General features: G+C 42.9%; 1 protein-coding gene across 2 annotated transcripts in view; it reads left to right on the plus strand.

Moving 5' to 3' along the window:
- Positions 1-19,372, plus strand: part of IFT80 (intraflagellar transport 80) — a 238,569-nt gene that overhangs the window by 66,785 nt on the left and 152,412 nt on the right. For both annotated transcript variants that reach the window (XM_075340673.1, XM_075340671.1), the window contains exons 5-8: positions 244-312; positions 7,606-7,715; positions 8,475-8,564; positions 13,385-13,522. In XM_075340673.1, coding sequence (XP_075196788.1) covers positions 244-312; positions 7,606-7,715; positions 8,475-8,564; positions 13,385-13,522 — 407 coding nt within the window. The remainder of the gene's footprint in view (positions 1-243; positions 313-7,605; positions 7,716-8,474; positions 8,565-13,384; positions 13,523-19,372) is intronic.

Raw genomic sequence — 19,372 nt, forward strand, 5'->3', positions numbered from 1 at the left:
TAAGCTTTTGAAATGAAAGTTGTCCAGCTCCCTTCTCACATAGCACTAGTAAATAATTCTTTTTAAGATTCACCAGTTTGCCATTATGCCGCACTACTCTCTATTCAAAACTGTATAGCAATAGGAACGTGATTTTGTGGTGGTAGACCAATGTTTGTTGCCGACTCTTCCTACTGTCATCTGTGCTTTAATACAAACCATATCTATATACCTGGAGACCACTAATCTTCTGTATCTCCATAGCTGGTGAAGATGGACACATAAAGATCTGGTCAAAAAGTGGCATGCTGAGGTCCACCTTGGCTCAGAATGGTAAGTGATATATCAGAGCACACTGTGGTATATAGACCGAAATCTGTCTGCCAATAGCAGGTGGTCAGCCGGAGCTCATACCAAGGACCACACATCACTAGCTCTCCACTGAGAGGACTATCAGAGCTGCAGCAAATAAAACTGTCATGTACAACATCAACAAGAAGGCACATTGTGACCCAGCATTTGGACCAGAGTCTTTGTCCCGTCTTCATACTGCTCACAAAATGGACAATAAACCTGATAACCGGATTCCTTTAAATATATGGTTACTGATGAAATTGTTGAATCCGTAACAATGTATGCTCTGATATGTTCATGAAATGTGTGGGCACCGGCACTAATTCTCTGGGACATCGGCATTTATAGTGAGAAGTGTACAGACGTTACAAGCCGGATGGAGCAGTGCCGTATCCGGTGAGGTGGTGATCATGGGGCTACAACTGCTGGATCAGGCAACAGGCACATTACCTATAAGTGTAGAAAACGCTCCTCTGCCACCTGTCTGCTTACAGAGAAAAACGTTAGCAGAAAAAGGGGTTCAGTTATGTCCCTCAATGGTCGAGTCTCTAATTATATTAATCCTTAACAGTTTGTGGTCTTAAATGCCGCAATTATTAAAGTCTTAATTAGAATTAGGAAGCATGACCTGTTTTAAGAGAACTGAGCTTGGAGCATAATCCGTACGACTAATACTATTCTCTTATGTGTATTCCCATTCTGATCTAGTGTTTTATTAATGCTTTTCTTCCACTGACTTAATGATGATTGCCCCCCACACTGGGCTGCTTTTAGAAAGAAGCCTTAGCCCTGTGCTGTAACAACTTGTTTTCTTCTTCCTGAGTCTTCAGAGGGGAGAATAGTGGCGTTCGTCCCTCCCTCCAGGCCAGTCTCGAGAAGACTTGGCTGAGCCAGCTGAGCACTTTGTTTAGACAGCGGCGTTAATTGCGGGGCCGCTGTCATCTAATAGTCCGGGGGTTTTGTTCTGAAATAAGTAACAAAGAGCAGGCTTCATATCCCCGCTTAGTACAGAGCTCAGCACATGCACGGATCGGCCAGTATGCAGTACATGAAATGCTCAATGATCAGGCAAAATGGAATTAGTTTCTTAAAATTCTCATCAAGAAGCATCCAAATGGAGTGGGGCCTAAATATCACTCGCAACATTTTCAACTGTTAATAGGAAAAGTGGCTACAGATTATTTCTCTGTACATTACCTGGACAGCCAGTGGAGAACAGTGCAAGGCTCTGTTCACACCAGAAAATGGATTTTTCTCAAGAAATTTCTTGAGAGGCTGAAAGATTAGCGCACTTTCGGTCAAAAAATGCACCAATACCTCACCGAAAACCGCATGCGGCTTTACCGCGTTTTTGATGCGGTTTTGGTGCGTTTTTTCCGCAAGTTGGTCCCTGCTTTTTTTTACCATTATCTATGGCAAAAAACGCAGGTACTTGCACAAAAGAAGTGACATGCACATTCTTTTTCTCAAAAAATTCTGCAGAAAGAATGTTCTTGAGAACAAAATGCAGTGTGCGCACAGCTAATTTTTTTCCCATAGGTTTTGCTGGGGAATGTCTGCAGAAAGGTTACAGCCATTTTCTCAAGAAATTTCTGCAGCAAAAACGCAAAAAAAGCAGGTCAAAACACAATGTGCGCACAGGGCCTAATGCTTTACTACAGGGAAATAAGGGATTAAGGTTTGCACAGTGAAATCTCGTGACGCCAGGCAATGTATATTCATGGTGCTGCTGGGTAGTTAAGGCTACATTCACACTTCTGTTGTTTTGCATCAGTCACAATCAGTTGCCTTGAGGAAATACGTTGTCCTGCAAAATGTTTTTTCCCCATAGACTTGTATTAACGACGGATTCCACCTGATGGCCCTGCGTTGCATCCGCTATGCAACTGATCCGTCATGGAATGACTGACCGCCGGGCAGAAGCAACGCAGAATGTAACGTTTTTTGTAACGTGGAAAAAACTCCGTCGGCATCCATCGTTGGTTATAATGGAAGCCTATGGGCGCCTGAATCTGTCCAATTCATCAAATCACGGATTCCGGCGATGGTTCCGTCTTTTAGCAACAGAGCATGCTCAGATATTTCCTTTCTGGTTAGAAAATCACTGTCTCTCACTCTCTCTGTCTGTTGGTCGGTCGGTCTCTCTCTATCTCTCTTTGTCGATGTCGGTCTCTCTGTCTGTCTGTTGGTCGGTCGGTCTCTGTCCGTCTGTTGGTCTCTCCCTCTCACCCCCTCTCTCATACCCACCAATCACCGGCGCTGCGTAGCGCTGCCCAGCTGTCACACTTCTCCAGCGGCTTCTCCTGCTTTTGAAAATACCAGCTGCTCATTATTCCATCTCGTGTTCCCTGCTTCCCCCGCCCACCGGCACCTATGATTGGTTGCAGTCAGACCCGCACCCACGCTGAGTGACAGTTGTCTCACTGCAACCAATCACAACCGCCGGTGGCCGGGGTCTATATTGTGTAGTACAATAAATAAATAATTAAAAAAACGGCGTGCAGTCCTCCCCCAATTTTGATACCAGCCAAGGTAAAGCCACACAGCTGAGGGCTGGTATTCTCAAGATGGAGAGCCCCACGTTATGGGGAGCCCCCCAGCCTAAAAATATCAGCCAGTAGCCGCCCGTAATTGCTGCATCCATTAGATGCGACAGTCCCGGGACTCTACCCGGCTCTTCCCGATTGCCCTGATGCGGTGTCAATCGGGGTAATAAGGAGTTAATGGCAGCCCATAGCTGCCACTAAGTCCTAACTTAGTGATGGCAGGTGTCTGAGACACCCCCTCCATCACTAAACTATAGTGAAAATAAATAAACACAAACACCAAAAAATCCTTTATTTGAAATAAAAGACAAAAAAACACCCTCCTTTAATAATAATAATAATAATAATTTTATTCATTTTTATAGCGCTATTAATTCCACAGCGCTTTACATACATTGGCAATACTGTCCCCATTGGGGCTCACAATCTAAGGTCCCTATCAGTATGTCTTTGGAGTGTGGGAGGAAACCGGAGAACCCGGAGGAAACTCACGCAAACACGGGGAGAACATACAGTTAGGTCCAGAAATATTTGGACAGTGACACAATTTTCGCGAGTTGGGCTCTGCATGCCCCCACATTGGATTTGAAATGAAACCTCTACAACAGAATTCAAGTGGAGATTGTAACGTTTAATTTGAAGGTTTGAACAAAAATATCTGCTAGAAATTGTAGGAATTGTACACATTTCTTTACAAACCACATTTTAGGAGGTCAAAAGTAATTGGACAAATAAACCAAACCAGAAAAAAAAAAATTATTTTCAATATTTTGTTGCGAATCCTTTGGAGGCAATCACTGCCTTAAGTCTGGAACCCATGGACATCACCAAACGCTGGGTTTCCTCCTTCTTAATGCTTTGCCAGGCCTTTAGAGCCGCAGCCTTCAGGTCTTGCTTGTTTGTGGGTCTTTCCGTCTTAAGTCTGGATTTGAGCAAGTGAAATGCATGCTCAATTGGGTTAAGATCTGGTGATTGACTTGGCCATTGCAGAATGTTCCATTTTTTTGCACTCCTGAACTCCTGGGTAGCTTTGGCTGTATACTTGGGGTCATTGTTCATCTGTACTATGAAGCGCTGTCCGATCAACTTTGCGGCATTTGGCTGAATCTGGGCTGAAAGTATATCCCGGTACACTTCAGAATTCATCCGGCTACTCTTGTCTGCTGTTATGTCATCAAAAACACAAGTGACCCAGTGCCATTGAAAGCCATGCATGCCCATGCCATCACGTTGCCTCCACCATGTTTTACAGAGGATGTGGTGTGCCTTGGATCATGTGCCGTTCCCTTTCTTCTCCAAACTTTTTTCTTCCCATCATTCTGGTACAGGTTGATCTTGGTCTCATCTGTCCATAGAATACTTTTCCAGAACTGAGCTGGCTTCATGAGGTGTTTTTCAGCAAATTTAACTCTGGCCTGTCTATTTTTGCAATTGATGAATGGTTTGCATCTAGATGTGAACCCTTTGTATTTACTTTCATGGAGTCTTCTCTTTACTGTTGACTTAGAGACAGATACACCTACTTCACTGAGAGTGTTCTGGACTTCAGTTGATGTTGTGAACGGGTTCTTCTTCACCAAAGAAAGTATGCGGCGATCATCCACCACTGTTGTCATCCGTGGACGCCCAGGCCTTTTTGAGTTCCCAAGCTCACCAGTCAATTCCTTTTTTCTCAGAATGTACCCGACTGTTGATTTTGCTACTCCAAGCATGTCTGCTATCTCTCTAATGGATTTTTTCTTTTTTTTCAGCCTCAGGATGTTCTGCTTCACCTCAATTGAGAGTTCCTTAGACCGCATGTTGTCTGGTCACAGCAACAACTTCCAAATGCAAAACCACATACCTGTAATCAACCCCAGACCTTTTAACTACTTCATTGATTACAGGTTAACGAGGGAGACGCCTTCAGAGTTAATTGCAGCCCTTAGAGTCCCTTGTCCAATTACTTTTGGTCCCTTGAAAAAGAGGAGGCTATGCATTACAGAGCTATGATTCCTAAACCTTTTCTCCGATTTGGATGTGAAAACTCATATTGCAGCTGGGAGTGTGCACTTTCAGCCCATATTATATATATAATTGTATTTCTGAACATGTTTTAGAAAACAGCTAAAATAACAAAACTTGTGTCACTGTCCAAATATTTCTGGACCTAACTGTACAAACTCCTTGCAGATGGTGTCCTTGGTGGGATTTGAACCCAGGATCCCAGCGCTGCAAGACTGCAGTGCTAACCACTGAGCCACCGTGCCGGTGTATCTTTCACCACTTTATTAAAATCCCCAAATACCCCTCCAGGTCCAGCGTAATTCACACGAGGTCCCACAACGCTTTCAGTTCTGCTACATCAGAACCTGACATGAGCGGCCGTAGAACACCGCAGCTCTCTGTGAGCTCCACAGAGCAACTGAAGTGAGTTGCGCTATCAGCAGTGACGTCACTCAGGTTACCCGCTGCCACAGCTGGATTCCAGGTAGTAACTGCCACAACGAATCAGTTTTTTTTACGGATCCGTCCCATCAGTTATACCACAATCTCCAACGCATCCGTCACATCAGTCACAAAACGGATTGTGACTGATGCAAAACAACGGAAGTGTGAATGTAGCCTAACACAAAACATCATACGCGGGACACGCTGCTAAATTGTCCAGGTTCGGAGATGATGCCTATACCTGCTGTATAACCTTTTTTAAAGTCATGAATATTATAGCATAAATCAGTGGCTGAATCCCTGTCTAAACACTCAGTAACCCTGTTTCCTCAAAACGTGTCATCATCTGTCTCAGCGAATTGACAGCCATTGGACCTCTACATGTGTGAAGGTCTTTCAAACGACGAAAGGCTCTCCTGGCATTCTCATAAAACAACCGCACTAACAGCGCACGATCCGGCAAAGAGACAGGCAACTTGCAGACTGAGTTCCAAGGCGTGCTCATTGTACAGCGCCACTTTTTCACCTGGTGGGGAGTTTTGGTTTAATTTTTTTTTTTTTTTTTTTTTTTAAAGATGCCTTCCATTTCCCTATGCCTTGAATAGCATACATACCAATTTTAAGCCAATTCTGTCCACTGGGTCAGTCTGCACACGGCTCCAAACACCTTAGGTTATTTTATTGCCACCTTGTATGTGCCCCTGCTATGTACTGTGTAATGGCCGTGTCTGACCGTGTCTGATCATACCACATCTCCTGGGCCGGGGAAGAAGTAAAAAAGTATACAGACATTGCAGTATATCATTGCAAATAATTATTTGTGGTAAAACCATTTTTAAAAACCGGAAGGAAATTTTTTATCTCACATAATGAATCATCTATGATCCTGTGCTGTTTGTATTTATATACTTTATTACGTCCTCCCCTACCGAGGAGATGTGGTATGATCAGACCATGTCCCTCCTGTACGGTCAGACACAGCAGTTACACAGTACATAGCAGGGGCACATATATATAAGATTATCTCAGCGCAGCAGCATTATTTTTTAAACACATCCAATTGTGGAAATTATTATTATTCCAAGATCTATTGATTAAAATTAAATTTCTTCTGGGAAAACCCCTTTTAAAGTCTGGCTACTCAGAGGAAATTAACTTCATTTTTCTCTGCAGGCTCTAGCTTCCGGTCATAGAGGAGCGGCCGGCATTGCTACTGTATTCACACTCACAATGTAAGAGTGCCTGACGAAGAGGACAGCACAGTCCTTGAAATGCGTAGTGCAATAAAATAAATTATTATTCCTTCATTCATGGTCTGCAACGCCCTGTTATACACCAGTTTCTCTGTTAGCTCCTATGTATGCACACTCTGGAACTGACTGACAGCAGGCTCAGCATTGATGCACTATAGACCTAGCTGTCAGTGCGCACTCAGTGCTAAGCGTGGACTGTAGCAATGCCGGCTGCTCCTCTATAACTGAAAGCCAGAGTCTGCCGATAGGAATAAAGTTAAGTTCACCTCAGTAGCTGGGCGTTCAGTACCATGGCCGGGCAGTTTTGGAACATTCTAAACCTGCTGATTAACCCCATATCTGGAGGTTGGTAGCATTTTTGACATGACAAGCAGTGAAACACCGCCACAGCCCAGTCATTCAGTGACAAGCGGTGAAACACCGCCACAGCCCAGTCACTCAGTGAGAAGCGGTGAAACGTCGCCATAGCCCAGTCACTCAGTGACAAGCGGTGAAACGTCGCCACAGCACTGTCACTCAGGAAGACTGGAGCTGCCTCGGTGATCTCAGGTCAACTGAAAGTTGACGTGACCTCACCGGATCTCAGAGGTCACGGAGCCCAGGGGTCATGTGATGGAGCTAAACTGACTGCAATAGCACCTCTTAGAGGCACAATGTACTACACAAGGTATTTATCAAAAGCCTTTCCTATGAGTTTTGCAGCGATGTGGCCAGTAATGGTGAGTAGTGAACCACCCCTTTAAGTTGGTACACTGATTTACAGTTTTGGTAAATTGCAATGAAAAATCAAAGCCCACACACGGCGTAAAGATTTCTAGCTACAGGTGCATCTTTCCAAACAAGTGAAAAAGAAATACACAATGTTTGTAGTACTGAAACAATGTACTTAGAATCCACCTTTATAATACACCAGATTGAAAATGACGATCTATATGGAACATTACTGAGCGTCCACTGTAAGGGAGTAAGATGTCTTCTGCGCTTTGCTTCACTGCGTGGATTCTACTTGTTAGTTAATCGCCCTTGTATTTCCCTTTCTGTAGGTTTGCCTGTTTACTCTGTTGCCTGGGGTCCTGATTCTGAGAAAGTACTATACCCTCTAGGAAAACAGCTGATCATTAAACCATTGCAGCCAAGTTCCAAAGTATTACAGGTATCAAATAACATCTAATACTTTCCTACAGACAGACAAGGTATTTCAGTTTTCTGTAGATACTTCTTCTTGACACGCGATTATATTTTTAATAAATTGGTGCGGTCTACAATATTTATACTCCTAAATAGTTTTCCCAGGTATGACCCTGATCAAAGAGATTCATTTTATATATGTCTAAAGGGTATAAAATATTGTACTATGGTTGCCTCCTACTGTTGTGTATTTAACTAATGGACCTAGCACCTGTCGGTGAGCGCGAAACGAAAATCTGCTCAAGACGCCTGCCATACCGACCGTTCTATGGACATCTATAATCATAAAATATGACTACTGAAGCACACAGACTTCCTCCAGATTACTCGCTCATGAAGTAATCCAAAAACCTAGACATATCAAAACCTCCTGCCACAGAAAAATGCGAAAATCTTTTTCTGGTATTTGAAGTTTTCCACCATTGTAAACAGTGTATATTTTAATACCAGATGTAACTTGTATGGAATTGTGGCGGGATGACATAAAGTGCAGGTGGTCTTCAGAAAGCTTAGATCTGGAGCCACCAGCTGTTTCCCAAATCCTAGGACACGATGGGTGTGAAGCGGGAATTACTGAAACTTTGTGGCCGCACTTTCAGGAGCTGGTTGTGGCTCTGGGGATGGATGACATGAAACATTACAAGGGCTCTTAGCTTCTTCTCTCCCTGGCCCGAGCTGTATCTTTATCATTTCATGGTCATTATTTCTTCTTTCTCTTTAAAAGTGGAAAGCCCATGATGGAGTCATATTAAAGGTTGACTGGAATCCTGTGAATGACCTTATCTTATCTGCCGGAGAAGACTGTAAATATAAAGTGAGTTATTAAATTACCCCTTTAAATATACAGTATGTGTGTGTATATATACAGTTAGGTCCAGAAATATTTGGACAGTGACACAATTTTCGCGAGTTGGGCTCTGCATGCCACCACATTGGATTTGAAATGAAACCTCTACAACAGAATTCAAGTGCAGATTGTAACGTTTAATTTGAAGGTTTAAACAAAAATATCTGATAGAAATTGTAGGAATTGTACACATTTCTTTACAAACACTCCACATTTTAGGAGGTCAAAAGTAATTGGACAAATAAACCAAACCCAAACAAAATATTTTTATTTTCAATATTTTGTTGCGAAACCTTTGGAGGCAATCACTGCCTTAAGTCTGGAACACATGGACATCACCAAACGCTGGGTTTCCTCCTTCTTAATGCTTTGCCAGGCCTTTACAGCCGCAGCCTTCAGGTCTTGCTTGTTTGTGGGTCTTTCCGTCTTAAGTCTGGATTTGAGCAAGTGAAATGCATGCTCAATTGGGTTAAGATCTGGTGATTGACTTGGCCATTGCAGAATGTTCCACTTTTTTGCACTCATGAACTCCTGGGTAGCTTTGGCTGTATGCTTGGGGTCATTGTCCATCTGTACTATGAAGCGCCGTCCGATCAACTTTGCGGCATTTGGCTGAATCTAGGCTGAAAGTATATCCCTGTACACTTCAGAATTCATCCGGCTACTCTTGTCTGCTGTTATATCATCAATAAACACAAGTGACCCAGTGCCATTGAAAGCCATGTATGCCCATGCCATCACGTTGCCTCCACCATGTTTTACAGAGGATGTGGTGTGCCTTGGATCATGTGCTGTTCCCTTTCTTCTCCAAACTTTTTTCTTCCCATCATTCTGGTACAGGTTGATCTTTGTCTGATCTGTCCATAGAATACTTTTCCAGAACTGAGCTGGCTTCATGAGGTGTTTTTCAGCAAATTTAACTCTGGCCTGTCTATTTTTGGAATTGAGGAATGGTTTGCATCTAGATGTGAACCCTTTGTATTTACTTTCATGAAGTCTTCTCTTTACTGTTGACTTAGAGACAGATACACCTACTTCACTGAGAGTGTTCTGGACTTCAGTTGATGTTGTAAACGGGTTCTTCTTCACCAAAGAAAGTATGCGGCGATCATCCACCACTGTTGTCATCCGTGGACGCCCAGGCCTTTTTGAGTTCCCAAGCTCACCAGTCAATTCCTTTTTTCTCAGAATGTACCCAACTGTTTATTTTGCTACTCCAAGCATGTCGGCTATCTCTCTGATGGATTTTTTCTTTTTTTTTCAGCCTCAGGATGTTCTGCTTCCCCTCAATTGAGAGTTCCTTAGACCGCATGTTGTCTGGTCACAGCAATAGCTTCCAAATGCAAAACCACACACCTGTAATCAACCCCAGACCTTTTAACTACTTCATTGATTACAGGCTAACGAGGGAGACGCCTTCAGAGTTAATTGCAGCCCTTAGAGTCCCTTGTCCAATTACTTTTGGTCCCTTTAAAAAGAGGAGACTATGCATTACAGAGCTATGATTCCTAAACCCTTTCTCCGATTTGGATGTGAAAACTCTCATATTGCAGCTGGGAGTGTGCACTTTCAGCCCATTTTATATATATAATTGTATTTCTGAACATGTTTTTGTAAACAGCTAAAATAACAAAACGTGTGTCACTGTCCAAAAATTTCTGGCCCTGACTGTATGTGTATGTGTGTATATATATATATATATATATATATATATATATATATATATATATATATATGTATATATATATTATACACACAGATATATATATATATATATATATCTGTGTGTGTGTATTTTATTTATATATGTGTGTGTGTGTGTGTGTGTGTGTGTGTGTGTGTGTGTGTGTGTGTGTGTGTGTATATATATGTATATATATATATGTGTGTGTGTATATATATATATATATATATATACTATACATACTATACGTCCGTGATTGCGTGTGTCCAGCGTATATTAATTGCCTCCGGCCCTGTGCATTTTTTACTTTTTTTCAATAGATTTGCCAAATTTTTTTTTTAATTCCCGAGTGTGTGTGTGTGTATATATATATATATATATATATATATATATATATATATATATATATACACACACACACGCACAAACACACATATATAATGTGTATGTATATATATATATATATATATATATATATATATATATATATATATAACCAACATTGTTGTATGTGTACATGATTATGTGCTGTATATATACATATATTATAGTGTGTGTGTGTGTGTGTGTGTGTGTGTGTATATATATATATATATATATATATATATATAATATATTTTTATATATATAATATATTTTTTTTATATGTATATGTATATATATATATATATATATATATATATATGTATGTATATGTATGTATATATGTGTGTGTATATATATATATATGTGTGTATATATATAATATATATTCTCAACATTTCAATGTTATCAGATATTTTAAAATGTGCAAGCATATCTCTTTAAAAAGGAAGCAACTATTACGGTTTGGTTCCTTTCTAATAGCGAGTCCTGAACATCTGAGAGTCCATTTTGTAATAACGTTAGCTTTAAGTTGGGTTGTCAATGTATTCACCATAGTGAAGATGAAGACCTGCTGGAGACGTCTTCATTCTGGGACCTCGCATGTCCATGCATTACACCGATAGTCCATTGCTTTTGGATGGTAAGATGTGATGCACTATTTATCCCTTTGGCGCTAATAGATGACTGTGCACATACAGTACGGTAATGCGCAATATACTAATAATCTGTGCTATTTTTTTTGACCGTGGTTTAGCAAGTTATCTATAAAAAAATGTTAAGGACACATTACAGGATTATTCCCATCTTCATAAAAAGATATTGTCGAATAGTGCTTGTAAAAATAAGCACTTTTGCAATTTTATTATTTTTTATTATTATTATTATTATTATTATTATTATTATTTATTATTATAGCGTCATCAATTCCATGGTGCTTTACATGTGAAGGCCATATGATTTTGCCGCTTATAGTTTGCAGTTGTTCTATTATTTACAGGTTATTGCATTGGACAATGTTGTCTAGCTTGTAAGCACTGCGCTACAGCTGACCGAAATAAAGAGGTAACAGCTCACTCCAGCAATTTTGGCCAGCTTCAAATCAGTGCTTATAAACTCATCTGAAAAGGGCTTGTAAGCACTGAGCATGTTCTGTCTCACAGCGCTGGTCAGCCTCTATTTAAAGGGAATCTGTCAGCAGGTTTTTGTTACCTAATCTGAAAGCAGCATGATGTAGGCAAAGAGATCCTGAATCCAGTGATGTATGACTTAGATTATTGAGTGCAACCGTTGTAATACTATGAGATTTTTAGTTTTAGCCATGCAGCAGACCTGAGTGAGCATCCCCGCACACACCAGGCTCTCTATAGAGATTGTACAATGATAGTGAGGTGACAATCAGAGGAACGGGTGTACTGGACTTCCCAATGCGTGACTTTGTAGTCATGCAATGATAAGGGTCCTGTTGATTAAACAAATACAGCAAATAACAGATTGGACTGTGACAAGTCAGGCAACCCTAAATTCTATATATTAACCCTTGCTGTCTACAGGTTATATAGCAAAAACCTGCTGACAGACTCCCTTTTAAGCAACAATACCCATTTATGAAGATGGGAATAACCCTTTAAGAGAATCTGTCACCACTTTAATGCCCCCCTCCATCAGTAGTGACTGATGCTGATTTCAGCAATGTGTCATCCTTATGTGACTATGCAACAGTTGTTTTTTTGTTGTGTTTTGTTTTATGGCCTACTAATCTGGTGTATTCTTGCCATTTCTCTAATAATATATATAGGGAGGAAGGTGACAAGCACAGAACTTGGCTGTGGAGGGGGGGTCGGAGCTCATGATTATGCCTCCTTATGACTTAAAAGCTCGTAGCCCCCCACAGTGTAAGTTTTATAAAAGTACTACATGAGTGACATATAGCTAAAACTAGGTGTCTGTCACTTCTGCATAAACCTGATGACCGATGTCTTTGTGTAATATTCCACATAAACCACTGAGAAAATACATACAAGTGACGTGCTGCACTATCGACAATACAAAATGGTCACTCAAATGGTTCTGCTGCCAAATTCATTTATTGCCTATCAACAGGATAGGCAATAAGTGTCTGTCCGGTGGTGGTGCGTCCACCAGTCACTATAATAGGAGTGTGGGGGGGGTCCCAGCTCCCGTTCTTCCTACAGTTTTTGTATTTCTGCTCTGTTCATTACCTATGATAATGCCAGAGACCGCAGAGTACAGCGTTTTGGCTGTTTATCAGCCCAATGGCCGTTGAATATAGCGGCACCAAACGTGAGTACTGCTCCATTCACACTCCTCGTTGTCGCAGTCTTGGAGGGCTCGGATCCTGTAGATCGGGGATGTCCATTCTGAGAAAACCTCTTTAAAATCCAGGTAGTCCAAATGTCTTTCTAGGATGTGATTATTGTAGAATTATTGCTGGTTTTAGACAACCTGAATAATTATTAATACCCATTATAATAGTTAATATATAACAAACTAAAGCCTCCATGTGCATTACATTAAATTTGGCCAAACACGACGATTTCAGGGGGACCAGCCGAGCATGCGAAGTGTATGGGGGTCTCCCTACTCTCCCCGGACAGATCCTTTTGTTTTCATGAGCTTGTGTGTCTCAGCAGCTTCCTCCTCTCTCCCCATTGAAAACCCATGAACGCTTGGCCGATATGTGTATATCCAGCTTTAGTCTCTATTTTTCTTCTTGAAGGTGTGGGACAGCTACGGACGAGCTCTATACAGCTCACCATCTCATGAATATCCTATAACCTCTGTATCCTGGGCACCTGATGGAGAATTATTTGCTGTGGGCTCTTTCCATACTCTGCGCCTGTGTGATAAAACCGGGGTAAGAATTAAACAAATTCTTAAATAAACAGAATGGTTAAAAATGTTACAATGTATTGAGGACTCCTCAAAAGAAGAGTGATTGTGATTCTATCCAGACTGACTACCCCTCGTAGGACAATTCTGCATCTTCAGGGTGCATCTGGGAAATGCAGAGAAAATAAGTCGTAATAAAAATCCTTGAAGAAATGAGCTTTTCTTTTCCAAGCACTATTAAACATGTATACTGGGGAGGGGGGACTGACCACAGTATATTAACTAGACTTCATGGAGTGGAAGCAGGGGTTGCAGCTGCAGCCAGCACCCAAGGGTAAAGGGGACTCCAGCTATTGTGTGTCCTTCTTGTTCTTGTCCACGCAGCTGGCCTCTGGGGGGCTCTCGATTGTGCTTTTCTGATTATTGTGGCTCCCAGTGATATCATTGTCTCTGATTAGAGAGATGCTAATAATATTATCAGCATTGCCATGATTACAGTATTTTAGTATTCAGAAGACCCCTTCCATAGTACCTTCACCAGGCGTTTCCTATGTTGTGCCTTGTCCTGGGAATTGGATCTAGTCACATGAACCTTCCTACTGGAAGAACTAAGAAAAAAGACAAAATACACTACAAGTAAATCCAGTGTCTCCACTAATAAATACTGAGAGAACAATCAGGAGGAAATGTAGGTTATATATATTGATTTTTCTAGTGCGTGTAATACCTTACAGCCACTTTTACTACATGGAAAGATGACCGAGATGAAGGTGGATGAGGGGATGAGAAATTAGATAACAGACTACCTGTCAGGCAGCCGCAGTTACAGATGGGAGCGGCTGTGTCTGGTGACTACTGAGCAGTGTAGGTTCCCCTCAGGGAACGTGCGGTCACCCTTTCCTCCTTTCCTTTCACGTTGTATACAGCAGATTTTCAGTATAAATCTGATTTTTGCCATCTTCAAAAATTATCGGATGACCCTGTAATAGTCAGATGCATTAGGGGGGCCGGGGTGTGGGATTTTGTGGATTGGTGCCATGCTAACTATCAACTTCTAAACATAAAGAAAACCAAGGAGTTGGTGGTGAACAATAGCCAGAGAAAGATGGAAGGTTTAGGGTGCTTTCACACATCCGGTTTTTGCCGTCAGGCACAATCCAGCGAATACTGGATAAAACGCATCTGGCGCCGGATGCTTTTTTATCCCGATTGAATTGTATTAGCGCTGGATTGTGCCTGATGCCCTTGCATTTCATCCGGCGTGTGCCGAATCCGGCAAAATTTCTGTGTTCGGCTGCCGGAAAGGATGCACAAGGGACTGTTTTTTGTCACCGGCCAAAAAACGCACTGCGCCGGATCCGGCGCCGTGCGGCGTGTTGTACAATGAAAGCCTATGCTTAGCTGTGTAAATTCCTTTCTGGTTAGAAAATCTCCCTCTCCCTCTCTCCCCCTCACCGATCACCGGCGTGGCGCTGCACAGCTGTCCCACTGCTCCGGCAGCTTCTCCTACTTTGAAAATGCTGGCCGCTCATTATTCCATCTCATATTCACTGCTTCTCTCACCCACCGGTGCCTATGATTGCAACCAATCACAGCCGCCGGTGGGCGGGTCTAAATCTTGCAGTAAAATAAATAATTTTAAAAAAATGGCGTGCGCTCCCCCCCAATTTTGATACCAGCCAAGCTAAAGCCACACAGCTGAGGGCTGGTATTCTGAGGATGGAGAGCCCTACGTTATGGGGAGCACCCGAGTCTAAAAATATCAGCCAGCAGCCGCCCGGAAATGCCGCATCCATTAGATGCGACAGTCCCGGGACTCTAACTGGCTCATCCCGAATTGCCCTGGTGCGGTGGCAATCGGGGAAATAATGAGTTAATGGCAGCCCATTGCTGCCACTAAGTCCTAGCTTAGTGATGGCAGGCATCTATGAGATACCCCCCATCACTAAACTGTAGTGAAAGTAAACACAAACACCGAAAAATCCTTTATTTGAAATAAGACAAAAAACACCCTCTTTCACCACTTTATTAAAATCCCCAAATACCCCTCCAGGTCCGGCATAATCCATATGGGGTGCCAGAACTCTTTCAGCACTGCTACATCGGAAACTGACAGGATTGGCTGTAGAACACTGCCGCTCACTGTGAGCTCCACAGAGCAACTGAAGTGAGTTGCGCTGTCAGCGGTGACGTCACTCAGGTTACCCGCGGCCACAGCTGGATTGGTACAAACTGCTACAACAGATCAGTTTTTTTACCGGATCCATCGCATCACTTTTGCCACGATCTGCAACGCATCCGTCGCATCAGTCACAAACCGGATTGTACCTGACGGCAAAAAACGGATGTGTGAAAGCAGCCTTACCGGTCACTGGTCAGGAGGTGGAACAGGTGGAGAGTTAGGCCCCTTTCATGTTGCGTTCTGACCTGCTTTAAATGGTCCTGTCGGGGCTTACGTCTGAATTCCCCGCAAAATGCATTTTGGACGCATGCGCCGACGAGGCCATTGACTATAATGGTGCTGACGGAGTCACCATGTGCTCTGTCTTACACCATTTTCGGGAGTATACGCTTTTCAGCAACAGACACCTCGACCGTAGTAGACTGCGTCTGGGTGTCCGACTCAACAAAAGGTATACACCTGGGAATGATGCACAACAGAGCAGACAGTGACTTTGTCTGCACCATTATAGTCAATGGCCCAGTCAGCGCATGCGTTCGAAACCCATTTTGCAGGGGATTCAGACGGAAGCCTCGACAGGATCACTGAACGCACGTCAGAACGCAATGAGCCGCCTTACAAATATTTTGGGGTCCACTTGAACATCTAACTAGATTGGAGGTGCCATACAGAAAGGGTCTACAAGAAGAGGATGAGTAAACTGTACTTCCTACGGAAAGTAAGGTTGTTTAATGGGTGCAGCAACATGTTCGAAATGTTCTACCATTCCAAAGTGGCAAGTGCCATCTTTTTCACAATCATATGCTAGGGAAGTTGTGTTGGTGTCTCAATACGCTTATCAAAAAGCAAGCTCTGCGGTGGGCCACATCTTGACACTTTTGAGGAGGTAGTGTAGAAAATGATCAATAATGCACACCCATTTTATAAGCTGTTCATGAGACGAAGGAGCACCTTCAGTAACCATCTAACCTTAAGGTGGAAGAAGGAAGATGAAGGAAATTGTTTGTGTCGACTGCTGTGGGAATGTATAACAATTGCCTGTGTGAAATCCTCAAAGTAATTGTTTATTTTATTGGTGAACCAATTTGTGTATAACCTGGGTATGACCTGCCATGCATAATAGTAATGTAGCACAGTGCTCGTCAATTCTACTGTTGTGTTTGTAATTAAGATTTTCATGTCTTTGTGGCAGCAAATTAGAGGTCCCCTCTCTGTCCCCTCTCTGTCCCCTCTCTGCCCCCTCTCTGCCCCCTCTCTGCCCCCTCTCTGCCCCCTCTCTGTCCCCTCTCTGTCCCCTCTCTGTCCCCTCTCTGTCCCCTCTCTGCCCCCTCTGTGCCCCCTCTCTGTCCCCTCTCTGTCCCCTCTCTGTCCCCTCTCTGTCCCCTCTCTGTCCCCTCTCTGCCCCCTCTCTGCCCCCTCTCTGCCCCCTCTCTGCCCCCTCTCTGTCCCCTCTCTGTCCCCTCTCTGTCCCCTCTCTGTCCCCTCTCTGCCCCCTCTGTGCCCCCTCTCTGTCCCCTCTCTGTCCCCTCTCTGTCCCCTCTCTGTCCCCTCTCTGCCCCCTCTCTGCCCCCTCTCTGCCCCCTCTCTGCCCCCTCTCTGCCCCCTCTCTGCCCCCTCTCTGTCCCCTCTCTGCCCCCTCTCTGTCCCCTCTCTGTCCCCTCTCTGTCCCCTCTCTGCCCCCTCTCTGCCCCCTCTCTGCCCCCTCTCTGCCCCCTCTCTGCCCCCTCTCTGTCCCCTCTCTGTCCCCTCTCTGTCCCCTCTCTGTCCCCTCTCTGCCCCCTCTCTGCCCCCTCACTGCCCCCTCTCTGTCCCCTCTCTGCCCATTCAAATAAAAAAATAAATTGTTGGGATAGCTGCCGTTTGGTATATTTACGCAAATTTCTTATATGTAAAATAGCAATTAAAGGGAATCTGTCAGCAGGTTTTATCTGTATAATCTGCCAGAAGCATAATATAGCGGCAGAGACTCGGATTCCAGCGATGTATCACTTAGTTTACTAGGTGGAGCAGTTGTGATAAAATCCCTGTTTTCTCTGCGGCGCTGCTCTGACTGTTGAGCCCATATGTTGTTTTTTGTTTTTGTTTTTTTTTTTTCAGTTTTAAGACCACCATGGGCCATTTAGAAGATAATATATAGCAGTGGATGACCCATGTAATATAATGTGATAAAGAATATCTGTAACAAACACCAGTCACTCTTTAGCTTGCTCTAGCTTATATTAGATGTAGTGCAGCCAGGGAATTCTCTTACCTGCTTGTTTTGTGACTATTAGTATTTTTTTTTTCATATACATATATTATGTAATGTACTGAAAAACTAGGAAAAATAATCCAAGTGTCCTATATTGCTAACAAAAAAGGAATTCCAGTATTGATGTTTTTGAATATTGTTTCTACAGCATTTATTATGTGGTAAAAAATGACCCTGCTGTGTGATTCCTTGTGGTATGGTAATACCAAACATATAAAGTGGGGATTTTTTTTTTTTTTTTTTTTAATAGTTGTAAAAAATTATGCACTTTGTAAAATAGAAAAAAAAATGAAAGAGGCGATACAAAGCATTTTCTTCTGAGACTCGAAACCTTTTTATGTTTCTGTTAATGCAACTGTATGATCATTTTTTTTTTGGCCTCCTTTGCTTACCATCTTATTGACACTAGTTTGATGACTTGTGCCTATCTGTTGGAAGTCAATCAAGCCATGACTGTATGACTCCTGAGGAGATTGGTAGCGTCCACTGGACTCTTCATGAGTAAAGCACATTACTTTGTAACTTTACATTTTCTTGTATGCAGCAAACAATGTTTCAGAGAGTGATAACTTTTCCATTCTAACAATGGCGTTACGGTAGTTTATACGGGGACACGTTTCTTTAAAGGGAATCTGTTACCAGGTTTTTGCTGCCTCACCTGAGAGCAGCATAATGTAGAGACAGAGACCCTGATTCCAGCGATGTGTCACTTACTTAGCTGTTTGCTGTTATGATTATCCGCTGCAGATCTACCAGTTCTCTGAATGTTGAGCTCTATATAACACCACCCACACCACTGATTAGCAACTTTCTACCTGTGCTCAGTGTACACAGAAAGCAGCCAATCAGTGATGTGGGTATTGTTACACACAGCTTATAAATATGCTTGACTTCCTGGCATCCGTTTTAAGGCCCAGTCACACACAACGACTTACCAGCGATCCCGAAAACAATGCGACCTGATAGGGATCGCTGGTAAGTCGCTGGGAGGTCGCTGATGAGATGTCACACAGTCAGACCTTACCAATGATGCAGGAACAATACAGGTCGCAGTAGCGACCTGTATAACGATCTCAGCAGTCACTGTGACCCTGTCACACAGTGTCAAACACAGCGATGTGTCCTGCCCAGCAGGACATCGCCTTTGAAGAAAATGGCCTGGACCATTCTGCAGTGACTAGCGATCTCACAGCAGGGGCCTGATCGCTGGTAAGCGTCACACATAACGAGATCGCTAACAGGATCACTACTGCGTCACCAAACGGTGACTCAGCTGCGATCTCACTAGCGATCTCCTTATGTGTGACGGTACCTTTACTAGTCCTTTAGTTATCTCCTGCTGATTAAACAGTAATTATATCACAAACACAGCAAGCGGCCTAGTAATTTGCACATCACTGGAATCAGGGTCTCTGCTCCTACATTATGCTGCTCTCATGTTA

The sequence above is a fragment of the Anomaloglossus baeobatrachus genome, chromosome 3, assembly GCF_048569485.1.
Source record: "Anomaloglossus baeobatrachus isolate aAnoBae1 chromosome 3, aAnoBae1.hap1, whole genome shotgun sequence".
In the NCBI taxonomy this organism is placed as follows: domain Eukaryota; kingdom Metazoa; phylum Chordata; class Amphibia; order Anura; family Aromobatidae; genus Anomaloglossus; species Anomaloglossus baeobatrachus.